At 35.4% G+C, this 13,831-nt stretch overlaps 1 protein-coding gene across 2 annotated transcripts in view; it reads right to left on the minus strand.

The window, feature by feature from the left end:
* Nucleotides 1-13,831, minus strand: part of prkg1b (protein kinase cGMP-dependent 1b) — a 692,808-nt gene that overhangs the window by 416,777 nt on the left and 262,200 nt on the right. For both annotated transcript variants that reach the window (XM_028795416.2, XM_028795414.2), the window contains exon 3: nt 6,228-6,341. In XM_028795416.2, coding sequence (XP_028651249.1) covers nt 6,228-6,341 — 114 coding nt within the window. The remainder of the gene's footprint in view (nt 1-6,227; nt 6,342-13,831) is intronic.

Below are 13,831 nucleotides of genomic sequence, written 5' to 3' on the forward strand. Positions count from 1 at the left end.
AGGTCTGCCTGACAGATAGTCCATTATCCTGGACACCAGCTTAAAAGTGGATGCCCAAAAACATCCTCTGTTGAGAGCAACAAAAATTCCTGAAAATGACAAGCCCATCATATAAAATAAAGTGTAACATCTAAGAACTGACACTGGAATGAGGCAGGCACTATGTGGTCCAGACGTATACGCATGGCTCTAATGCAGTTCTGCCACAAAGGGACCTTCAGACTTCCATAATGGCAAAACTGATCAGTATGTGGATTTTACAGAGAAGCAAACAGTATGTGCTTTTGATGGACATTAAGTAATTTCCCACCCATACTTTTCTTGAATTGTAAAATTTATATGCTTATTACTATTGGTAATACAGTATTTCTGGCATCAGAAAATAGCTGAATCTGCAAAAAAAGATACATGAGCAAATAAATTACACACACACACACACACATACACACATATACTGTATATATATATATATATAATATATATATATATATATATATATATATATATATATATATATATATATATATACAGAATATATACCGTATATATACAGTATATATATATATATATATATATATATATATATATATATATATATATATATGTGTGTGATGGGTCATAGACTTGTCCGAGAGAGAAGGAGGTAAGTCCAGGTTTCTGAAAAAGCCAGCTTTATTGTTGCAACGACAGGAACATTGTCAAAGCATTTATTCAAACAAGAGCTGTCACTTAAACTCATGCAGTATGCAAGCTGTGATGATGACGTCGTCTTGCATCTGCTCCTTCTCAGATCAAAAGGTACATATAAATATAGTATATCTGCTTTTTAAAAGAGTATTAAATAAAAAGGTAAACTAAGCAAATAAAAAAAAACTATTTAGTTAAACTGTGATTACTATCACTCCAAAAAGCACAATATAATATCCTGTCACATGAGTAATTTTTTTTTTCTGGTTAATGGACTAGCCATTTAGTAAAAATGACAGCTCTTTTATGAGTGGTTTCACTCTTCACTCAGGGAGCTGAGAAGACCATTCAGTTAAGAGTGCATTAAGTTGCCATTGCATTCATTTCTAATATGAACACTCAGCATTTAGACCCAAATAGAAATGTGGAAATAAGATTCCAGATCTATTAAAGGTCAATACATATTTGAATCAATTAGAATTTCATGTCCTTTAGTCTATTGCTTAAAAATACCAAAATGTAACAGAAGTGACCAAGAAGAAGATAATTTGACTTTTTCATTTCATGTTGCATTACCTTATGCAGTGAAAAATAAACTCAGCTGCTAGTGTTTTGTTCAATGTCATTATATTTTTTGTTGTAATCAATACTTACATTTTGCTTTTCATTGTTAGGTAATTGAAACAAAGAAGGTGTATCCTTTGCTTCCCCTCCAGTTTGCAGAGGGCACTACAAAAAGACGAAGGTGAAAAACAAACCACAGGAAGCAATCTTCTCTGAAATTCTGTATAAATAGTCTGGATGGATTTGTTTCTATGGCAACAAAGTGCATGGAAAGCAAGCCATATAAATGAAAGTGGCATAAACTAATTTAGTGAAGAGCACCATTTTAAATTGTTCCATTCTGTTGATGTTGTTTTTTTGGAAATATGTTATGCATACTGTATATTAAAAGTCTTATTTCTTGTATATAGATTCAACTATTCAAATATTTTTGATATGAGCCCTTGAGCAGTTGTCTTTGTTACTGCCACTCGATGGTTTTCTAGGGTGAGGATTTCCAGGGGTGACCTTTCTGTCTTGTGCCTTTCTACTGTCTATCCTAGCGTAACAAACAAATAACCATTTAATAAATAAACGTCTTCTAGTTACTTCTGGATGTGACCTGTTACATATAGTGTACAAGTAGCAATGAACACTGCAGTGCTACCGAGAAAATGAGAGGCCATGCCCCGATTCATCATGCAAGTACGGTCCTGTGGATGTAATGTGGTGGGAAAAAATAAAATTTAAACTTTCTCAGGCACTCAGTCTATCAGAAAGGCTGCTGCTGCTAAATGCTTAAAAGCCTACAAGGAAACTATCCATCATTACCAGGAATACATTGTCACTCTGTATGATCTACTGGAACTTGTTCCCAGAAACAAAGTACTGTCAGGTGGTACAGTTTAAATTTTTATAATTACATTACATTTAATGTCTCAGCTAAAATGTTGTTACCTGCATTACACATATTGCCAAGCAAAAACAGGTTAATGTCGAAGGTGTCTTGAAGTGCAGATAGTCCATTTCACATATCTTTTCAGAAAGTAAGTGTAGCTGCCTCATCTGCATTCTCTGCCCAATCTGCACTACACATGCACTCTTTTCACATTGAATTTTATGACCCTGTCAGTCTGTAACAGAAATGTATACAATTTTGTGACATTACATGATATATAGTTTGCTTTAATTCTAACTGATATTGACGCTGACTTTGTCTTTATTAAGAAATTAAGATTTTCTGTTTTACTTTGAAAGATAACAACCTTCAGTTTTGTAACACATTGAAAGAATATGATTAGCAGTGAGAATTTAATTCTAGTTCAAAGAAGATGGAGCAAAGTTAATGGTGTGCTTGGAAAGTTTTACAACTAATGACAGCTACATTTATATTTTTAATCATTGTGAAGTATAGATCAAAGGGGTCATAAGAAATTATATGTACAAAGGTAAAAACATCTTTAACATTCAATCCTAAGCAAATACTTTAAGCATTACATGCAATGAAATGTATTGTCATATCCGAACATCTCATCAATGTTCCCCTGAAAAATGGAGAAGTAATCTGTGTAGAAGTTAATTGTTAATACATGTAGGATAGGTAATTACAAAATGTAAATGTGTAAGTTTTAAATTTAAAGAATGCCAAAACAGAAGAGATACAAAGACACAACCGTTTTTATTGTTTTACACAATACACGCTAATCGTAGCTGTCTCCACCAATCACTAAGTGCTCTCATCTGCATCCTGCTACACTAGTAATCATTATGCCATTTACTGAATTCACAGTTCCAAGTGTCTGAGTCAGTTTTATTTTTAATTATTACGATTTATTTTGTATTAAGGATTCTTTTTATGAACTACAAACCTCTACTTGCTGATTTACCTGTTTGAAATGGTACAGTGCAAACATAAGTCATGTAGATTACTTGTTTACCTACTGTATTCACTGACACTGTGGTTGGTTATTTCTCCCTTGTCACAATACTAAAAGGACTTTTAGATGTAAATAATAAATTAATTTACATTGTGTTAGAAAACTCAAGTACCGTATATACTTGAATATAAGCTGAGTTTTTCAGCACCCAAAATGTGCTGAAAAACGTCACCCTCAGCTTATATTCGAGTCAGGTCCCGCTGCCCCCCGGTTATACGAGCAAGCCCAGTTTCCCTTTCAGTTTGTGTGTGCCGATAATTTCCGCACGTGTTCAGTCTCTCCTTGTGCATTCCCTGTGCAGCGAGCGAGAGAGAGAGACGCACACACACAGAGGCGCGAGAGACAGAGCGAGTGAGAGAGATACCATATTGTTTTTGTTGACCCTCTTCTCCACTTACAGAGCTAGTTTACTGTTTTTCTTTGAAATAAATACTCAAAAACATTTAACCTACTGATGCCTCAATTAATGTACGGTAATTTTATTGGTATTTATTTTGATTATTGAAACTTACCAGTAGCTGCTGCATTTTCCACCCTAGGCTTATACTCGAGTCAATAAGTTTTTCCAGTTTTTGTAGGTAAAATTAGGTACCTCGGCTTATATTTGGGTCGGCTTATACTCAAGTATATACGGTATATTGTTGGGAGAGTACACTAAGAGCAATCTGAAATCTAAAGGTAAGCACTGTAAGGCGCCAATGTCACTTCATTGTCTAGAACACTGCAGGTAAAAGTGCCACGTTATTAGCATGAATAAAGAGTATCCATACAGAACATGGATTTGCTGCTGCCTGCATGGCGCTAGTCATCATGTTGTGGTAGATTCTGGTGTTGCCCCCCAGTTTTTACTGAAATAGTGTTTATCTCCCTTACCCTAGTAACAATACTGTTTAATATTTAAAAAAAATATCATCTGCTGAATACTTTGATTCAGTGCCAGAATGAAAACAATGATGCTTTAAATTAAAATATACCATTCGATTTAATTTTCATTAGAGCTTAATAGTCAGTTAAACACTTCATTAAACACAAAATCCATATTTGCTAACTCAAATGCAAAAGACATCAATAATCCCCGAAGAACAACTACCTGTTTGCACTGCAGAAGAGATTTATTTTTCAGTGAAAAAATAAAAACTGGTTGTGTTGGAAATGGATAATCTTCCTATTGTTGTTTTTTGTCCCCTAAATAACTGGGGAAATCTGAAATTGTAAAATCTGAAGGAACAAAGCATTCAAAGCATAAAATACTGTAGGAGAAACTATGCAGAATTATATACAGGATGTGGGTCAGAAGAAGAAACTACTGTAAATGATCAGCATCAGGCCTGGGCACATAGGTTAAGAATCAATATAGAAGTGAATGGTCGGCCTTGATTGACAGTTAATAGTCCATCACTGCCTAATTAACCTAGAATTGAGGTTTATATACCACATAATGCGTGGAAATAGTTTCCTGTAAACATGTTTTTATTCATAAGTTTCACAGGAAACATTTAAAAATTACAATTTATAAATTATCCAATTCATATTTTTAGTGCAGATAAATGTAATGACTTCACTTCATGCATAATCCCCTATATCACTCTGAGAAGCTTTAATTGTAGCACATTATGCATTGTTATTTGGCTCTTTGCTTCAGGGTAAAGCTCTTAACTGCAAGTCTGTTTCTGGAGATCTTGTCAGCCGTTATGGCACTGAACAATGTACCACAGACAGCTCCTAGAACTAATTAAGAAATGTTCTGAAAAGTTTGCTTTCTGTTATATTATTTGACAGTATGGAGGTGGGCGGCAGAGTGGTAGCTCTTCTGTCTCGCAATAAGGACACCAGGGTCATGTTCTGGGAATGCCGTGTATGGAGTTTGCATGTTCTCCCAGTGTCTGCATAGGTTTCTTCTCACAGCCTAAAGACATGCAGGTTAGGTACACTGGCAATGGTGAATTGGCCCTAGTGTGTTTCTGAGTGTTCACCTTGCGATAGATATGCACCCCATCCAGAAATTGTTCTAGCCTCCCACCCGATGCTTGCTGGGATAGGCCATAGCTTCCCCATGACCCTACCCTGGATAAGTGGGTTTAGACAATGGATGGATGGATGGAGACAGGTGATTGTGAATTTCATTGCCAGTGTTTGCAAGTGCAGCTTGCATGCACTCTTTGTGTTTGCCAGTTAGGTTAAATGGCAGTCTGAAAATTGTTCAATTTGAGCGTGAATATGAGTGTGTGCTGTGTCCTTGCAAAGAACTGGTACCCCATCCAGGGTTTTCTCTGCCTTGCACGCATAGCTACTGGGACATGCTCTGGGCCTCATAACTCAGAATTGGATGAAGAAGTTTCAGAATGTTTCTTTATGTTAAGTTCCTATATTGTAGTCCTGGTCTTCATATACATTATTAAGGAGTCGGGAGTAAGAACAGAGGCGATTAGTTAATCTACATCTCCAGTCTCATATGGATGATTAGTTAAGTTGCCAAACCTGAGGTCCATCTTAGTGACTGAGTGAGTGAGTAAGCAACACAGGAGGACCTCAAAGTATAATTGATGCTCCTCTGGATTACAAGAAACCATTTGATAGCTGCTTGAGCACTTCATATGGCAAATACTCCAGGCTCCATATCAATTCTCTTAACACTGACTGGGCATAGAGACTCTTTGGTACGGTGAAATTTAATAACCATTTAAATGATTTTGCTGATGTTAAGTTGCATATAGTTCTTTCGGCACTAAGAAACAAAGCTCTCCACCTGACTCCTATATTCTGTCTCATTCTCTTTGTCAACACACCCCATAGGTGCAGAATCATCAGAGAATGTCTGTAAGTGACCTGAGCTGGTGTTTTCTTAACAGTCGGAGGTGTACAGCGTGAAGAGAAATGGAGACTGGACTGTTCCTCGTGGTGCTCCAGTGTTGCACACATTCACATCAAAGACACAGTCCTTGAGTGTCACAAACTGCGGTCAGCCCGACAGGTAGTCCATTATCCAGGACAACATTGGTTCATCCACCTGCATATCTATGAGTTAAAATTCTCTTAGAGGTTTGTAAGAATCAAACTTACTTTTTACTGTAGCTGTCCTAGTGCAGTTGTATAAGATAGCCAATTCACCAAACACCTTTCCAGGCCCCATAATGCATAATTTCATGCCTTCTTTGGTTACTTCCACCTTACCATCTGAAAAATAAAAACACATCAACATTAATAACATGTTCATATCTTTTACTAAAAAAGACCTTTACTTTAACACCAAAAGCAGTATCTAAGTAAACAATTCACATCTTTAATCTGAAATAACATTATGGTATAATCTTTCAGTATAACCAATTCACTAATATAAAACACTGTCCATATTCTGCTTACTGGGGTTTTAATAATTTTGCATCATTAGAATGATTCATGGAGTCACGTCAAATACATCACCAACATATTTATTTCAAAAAATATAACTGTACTTTAAATTGTGAAATATAGTTATGGATTACCAGTAAGACTACTCAAAAATAAACTACCTAACCTAATTAATATGGTTATAAAATATTTCTATTGCTTTTCATAAAAGTGTACTATCACAACTAGCATATAATATTTCATTGTGACATGCCAAAATTAATTAACGGTTCTTACTATGAATAAACAAGCTAGAAACAAAGATGAAAGAGTAGTCAGATCACACTTTACATCAATTCATTTTCCATATAAAGTTCTATCTTGATAAAGCTGGCAAAATACAGAACAAGTAACATATTAAGGAAAACTTATTTTGAAAATGGCTTTTTAATGCATTTGTAAAACTTCTGAGAATAAGCAACAGAACTGATTAATGCTACACAGTTCCCAAGTGTGTAACACTAGTTGATGAGGCGAGGATAATTACTGTCTTTTACAACATTTTTTTTGAAGACTGGCTGAAATTCATGTTTGAAATATTGTTGTAATAAAAGGCATTTGCTCCTAGAACTGTCATGAAAACGCTGTCTTTTAATTTAGCCTGTTCTTTTTTGCCTGTCCTTCAGTCTGAGAAACACATGACCCAAGAAGGTCTAAAAGGCAGAACTTTGAAAGGATTGTTTGTATCTAGTTGCATTAAATGCAAATCTGTAGTGCCCAAATTATACTTCCTATTCCAAATTCCTGAAATGCTCACATATATTCCCCACATTTTACTTTCAGTTGAGCCTCAAGCAATTATATGAGTGTCAGCACTTATTTGTATGAGGGTCTGTCTGTGGCGTAGGCAATATAGGTGGGAGTGTGAACACAATGCCATCCATAAATTCTCTCAAACTACTTAGAAACGTGTGATCCTTATACTACAGAGTGGCGAACTGGGGGAGTCAGCTATACTGCAGCTTGTTGTTTCTAGGATGCAAGATGAGCTTTTTGTCAATACTGAACTGCAGCTCAGGGGCAAGCTGGGACATGGTCAAAGTAACCTGAAGATAAAATCAAAGCAGGCATTAATAAGTACATAAGGAGAAAATAAAAATCCTAGTCAATAGACTCTTAATGTGTGATGAAATGCAAAAAAACTAGAGATGAAGGGGACTTAAGAAAGAGAAAAAAACAGAAAAACTGAGTAAAGCAAAGTTTATTTAAGTATTAACCCTAACAGTTCCAGCAGAGGCTGGAGCAGAAAGTATGCTTTGTTAACTGACCGTAAGCAATGAAAAGCACTACTCGGGTAAACTGATGCAGGTAAGGACATAAAGAAAATCAGGGTATCCAAGTACCTACATCCTACAAAGAGCAGTTATTTATTTTTTAATTAGGAAGGTTTGATACAACTATATAGTTTATTTGTTAAGGGCAGTTTGAGAGAATTAACCAGGAGATGAAGAAGTGTTTGATGGACATGGAAAAAACATAATCAGACTCTCAAGAAATCAATGGAGTAGTACAATTGTCAAAGGACTAGACAAACTCAAAGCCAAATGGCTATCTTTGGATTTTTTTTTTCTCCTAACTAACTACTAAGACACTTTTCCAGATGTTTCTTTGATGCACAGACAGATGCTAAAGAAGTTGGGCACCTGTTTTTAATTTGTTGAATCTTCACTAATACTTCTTTTTCCACTATAGTACTTCGGACATGGGTAAGTCTGTTTCTCAAAATTTCATAACAGTGCTTATGATATGCATCTACTGTGTTAAATCTGACAGACTACTACATTTCTATGATAAGTTCATGAGTAGAATTGCCAGGTGGAAAGACTGTCCAGAAGATAATTAGAGAAAATAAAAGAGTGACCAGGAAATTTGAAAATGCTTTTAAGGATGAGGCAAATTATAATCGATAAATAGACAGGATCCTGAGGCCAGAATAAACTGAAAGTATCAGTGACAAAGCCAAAACTTAAATGGAAATAGTAACAAGCAAAAGGTCCCAACCATAAATACCACAAATCCTGTTTTTTTTTTAAAACAAATCTAAAACCTTGGCTGCCAAAAGCTATGTACCACCATCTTAAATTGGAAATAAGTGATGACATTACATATACAAACAATGCACAAAAGTGTGACAAGAACAGATGTCATGACCATAAACATAGTGATGGGAAAAGAATATTTCCAAAATAACAGTACCCATAAAGGAATTCTGCAACTAACTATTGCTGAGATTGCATCAAGGATATATGATTAAAAGAAAATAACAAATACCTTAAAATTAATAAACACAGCTATGCACTAAGAAAACAGATGTTACCAAGCTGTGTTTAAGATAATGAAAGCTGCTTGGCACTGCTTAGAGACACTCATCCAAACTGGTTAATGGGTTAATTTTAGTTACTGAAAGTAATTTATTATTTCTTGTATTAAATTTACTTTAATTAAGAATGTACAGCCACTCTTCTAAATCAAGAACATAGCTTTTGCCTGATTCCTTTTAAATTCATAGATTCTTCTATTTATGTGATTCATTTTATATTACCTGTGGTGGGCTGGCGCCCTGCCCGGGGTTTGTTTCCTGCCTTGAGCCCTGTGTTGGCTGGGATTGGCTCCAACAGACCCCCATGACCCTGTAGTTAGGATATAGCAGGTTGGATAATGGATGGATGGATTTTATATTACTTTCATAATTAGCGTTTGTTCCTAACAGATATAATTCTATTACATGTAGGTGTTCTTGACAAAACTAACTGAAGGCACTATTATTAATTTAATAAATGCTAAGGTCTATAAATCTGAGTGTTTTAGGTGCATTGGAACCTTGCTTTCTGACATACGTAACAGTAAACCTAAAGAATTAACATTATTATAAAAAGAATTAAACTTCTGAATGTAAGCAGAAGTATGGAAACACAAACACATCTCAGAGAAGAACTACAAAACCTTTAACCTCAAAGTAAAGGAACAGAATTGAGAGTAACTGTTAATGACTCAGAACAAGCTGTTCAAAACCAAACCAACCCTCAAAGTCAAGACTTGAAGTAGATTTCTGCAAACAGAAAGCAGGCATGAACAGAATTCCAACAAGAATTTAACATGAACTATAAATCCCACAGACAGCTAAAAAAAGTTAGCTTATGATCCTGGGGTGGCAAGTAAAGCATTGCTACCCTTTTTGCTTCCGAAACCCTGATGGCTATGTGACTGCCAGGGACTTAAGACAGGATGCATTTTTAGACATTTATGGATCCAAAATGATACTGCTGTTGCGGTCCCAACAAGCAAGAGAGTCAGAAGAACAAGAAGCCACCGAAAACAAAACTCACAATGATAGATTAAAAAGGTCATTGTAAAAACAGCAATACTTGTCAAAAAATGGAATTACCTAGGAAACATTTTTGGTAAGAAAGCAGTTGATATTATGCTGCTTTCTTCATTCAGACTTATGTATTTGAACCATTTCTCTTTTTTTCTCTTAGCAGTCCCTATACATTACATGTGACGATACTACTACTACTAATATTGCTACTGCTTACCGTATGATGTCAGACCAAACTCTTTTTGTGATATCAATATCTCATTACTAGTGTTGATCAGCAAATTTCGCCAAAGCGTTATTCACAACCAATTTGCTGTGTTCGACCTTGTTTGTCAAATTATTATTGACACACTACAGATTTGAACTTGGGAGAAATTCGGGGTTAGCAGAGAAGACTCATGCAGATATAAACAGAACATGCATGGTGAACTACTATAGCATTACTGTTCATACCAGTTTTTTACATTTCCCATAAACACAAATGCTATAAAAATGTAAACGAGTTATCCCTGCTTGATGCCAAATGTGTAGGTCAATCTTTGAATTCCACGTCAATACAAGAGAAGTAGGCGCGTGTACTATGCATACGTAATTAGCCATGTGGAGAGTGAAAACAAACCTTGAAGAAGCCTGACGCTACCCACCCCCTTCCAAAAACAGGAGACTCTGAAATAATAATAATAACGAAAGATTTATTACTATTTACAAGGTATTTTTACCATTTTGATAGAAGAAAAAGTGTAAAGCATCAGTACAAACGGTTTGGAGAGCCTTCAACACAACTTCAAAAAACAGAACCTGCCAACAGCTTCAATCATGACATGCCACTTTGAATTTTCTGCCTTTAATTCTTATAGGGCTGTTTTTTTCCTTTTCTCCCAGGGCTGAATATTTTTCCAAAAAAAATACTTTTCTGAAAAGCATGAAAGCAATAGTTTCTCACATAAATCAACATAAAACTTCTGTTGCTGCGTGAATTACCCTGTGCATTACTAAGGCAGCAGCAGCAGTGCGGGGTTTGGCGAGTGGCGAGCTGCTGCCAGGCTGTTTTCCGAAAAACACACAGAGCAATAGTTTCTCACATAAATCAGTATAAAATGACTATGTATTTTTTTTGACTGTTGACTACGATTTTGGCATTTCCGCTTTATTTTGATAAAATACATGTTTGTGTATCTCTGACTGTGTTCTTTCTTCTTTGATCTCATTAAGGCATGGTGGTGCAGTGGTTGACACTGCTGCTGCACAGCTCAGGTTGCCTTTTTGGCCACAATAATCGGTCCAGTACAGCTGGCAGACATTTTCCTAGCCCTCAGGGACACTTTAAAGAGGACTGCACCATTATAATCAAGTCAAATTTAGTTCAGTTAGTCTGTCCCCACTGACTTCAATGCATTTTGCTAAGTTCAGCGATATTGAAGAAGACTTCCATGAACTTGAGGCAAAACGAACACCATGGATTTCGCTCATCACTACTCTTTACACAGAGCTGTCACACAGAACTGTTCTGATAGTCACTTATTGGTATTTCTAATTTGCACTTTTTGGATTTTTTTAATTTCTTTTTGTCTTTATACTGTAACTTTGGATATTGCGTTTTTCTTTTTCATCGTAATTATTTCTTCTGTATCCTTTGCTTGCAGGGCTTCTCTTTCACAATTTTTCTCCCCTTAATTTTTGGCCTTCACTACAAATATTTGGCTAAATCAGTGTCCTGGAGTAATTTATTGTGGCAGGCACTTCTTGAAAAAAATGATTTGTATCAGTAGGTTTGAGAATTGTGCACATGATAGACAGTGGTTACCAAAAGACTGAGGTTGGTAAAATGGACCAAGAAATGAAGAGAACATATTTTAAAGGAGCTCATGAGAGAATATGTCAGAAAACTAGCAGATCAATATACTGAGAAGACTAATTACAGTAAGAGTCAAAATTCATGGTTGAGAAACAAAGCCAGAGTCAGGATCCTCAAAGTCTTTATCAACAATTTGAAGCCTAAAACAAATGGGCAATCCTCCGAATACCGGTCCCAAATTATTTAACAACTGTTTTCCTATCGAGTGGACAATACTACACTGAAAGCCGCGAAAAAACATGTATTGCAAGACAATAAGATGTATTTCCAATATTTTGTATTAATTCCAGCACAACAGCTGCAACATCTCTTAGTGGTAAAAGTAGTTATTATAATTCACTATGGTGTCCCAGCTGGTCAGACCCTCAAACAACATCACATGCTTCGACTTCACGTCATACAGCCAGAAGTACATCATCATTATTATCTTGTCAGATGTCATGATGCAACCGATATTTTTAAATAAGTAAGCTGGTTATAACTAACCTTATTGCTCCCGCTCCTAAATATTGTCCACTCGATAGGAAAACAGTTGTTAAATAATTTGGGACCGGTATTCGGAGGATTGCCAACAAATGCAAGGATTTTGTTTATGCAAAACAAAAGATTTGATATCAATATTATCACACTGCCATCTTTTACTGTATAACATGAGAGTGTTGACAGCATTAGTCACATGGCACAGAAAACAATATGACTAATGACAAAAACACATCTTACAAGTAATATTTGTTATGGTATCATCTAAGTAAAATGCCTAAAACAATAGGGCACCACATTAATGTCAGAATGATAGTATTACTTCAAATCATACTTAAAACATATAATTGCATTATTTATTCAAAAACAATGAAAAACAAACTTAGAGGGATAGAAATGAATTATAACAGAACCTATAAGCAGCTGGCTGGTTTTGTGGTTGTACTGCAAGGAAGAAAACACATTGCTTGTTGAAATTGGCATGGCATAGCCATAGCGTATAACAGGAATAAGATTAGTTCCTGAAAACATTTAATTCAGTATTAAAATCAGCACCTCTTTTGAGTCTATTTTCACATTTTACAAATTTCTGGTAGACGTAAATAACATTATTTTGGTAATATAAAAAGACAGTGGGAAAGAGCATCACTTTGCAAAATCAAAATGTACTAGTGAGTGCCACAATGTAAATGTAATGACATTTATAAAATGCTCAGCACTAAACCATCAGGAGACATCTGACAGCACAATTGCATGATGAACATCATTTACTCCTCTTTATTTCTGCACTGTTAACAACATATGTGCCAGTAAAAATGCCTTTTATATTTAATCTTGTTTAAACAAAGTGATTTTGCATTACACAGCTTCCTCATATGTGAAATAAATCTTGAATGACTCCTTATAAACAGAGTTTCACAGCTAGCACTAGTACAAAGAATATTATGACTAAAAGAACAGAACATTTAAAAGATAATTTACAAGCCATAAGTATGTAACAAAAGATAAAGCAGGATGAATTGAGGATAGGAATTCACAAATACAGCAATAGACAGGTTTTCGTTTTGGATAAATCCTAGTTGACAAAGATTTGTTTTCACATAAAGGTTCAAAATGTTCACTTACAAACCACATATCTTCTGATCAATAAAATATAAAAAATTAATGCCAGACATCGACTAAAAGTGCCCTGCATGAACTGACAGGAAAACAGAATATGTAAAGGTATTCTGTACATGAAAATGGACATTAAACATTACAAGAAACCATAAATGTCTTCTTTATATGGAATGCATTAAGAATCATTAAGTAAAAATGCCTTCGTTTTCAGATGACTTTTACTGAAAAGTGTGCAGGTCCTCCTGTACTCATTTTTGCTCTTTTCTCAAAACCTGACCAGCCTTCTGATTATATGCAATTAATTTTATCATAGCAGATGTACTATATTATGACTTTATTGACATTACAGTATGTTGGGAGAAGAGTCTGAAGTGAGAGTGGGACTTGATCAGGTTCAGCACTGAGTTCATTATGTTTTATACCAATATTAGAGGAGATAGAACCTCTGTGGTCTATGTTTTTGAAGATGATCTGGAGTAAAGCAAAAGTGCAAGGGACAAACTT

This window comes from Erpetoichthys calabaricus, chromosome 2, assembly GCF_900747795.2.
Source record: "Erpetoichthys calabaricus chromosome 2, fErpCal1.3, whole genome shotgun sequence".
NCBI lineage: Eukaryota > Metazoa > Chordata > Cladistia > Polypteriformes > Polypteridae > Erpetoichthys > Erpetoichthys calabaricus.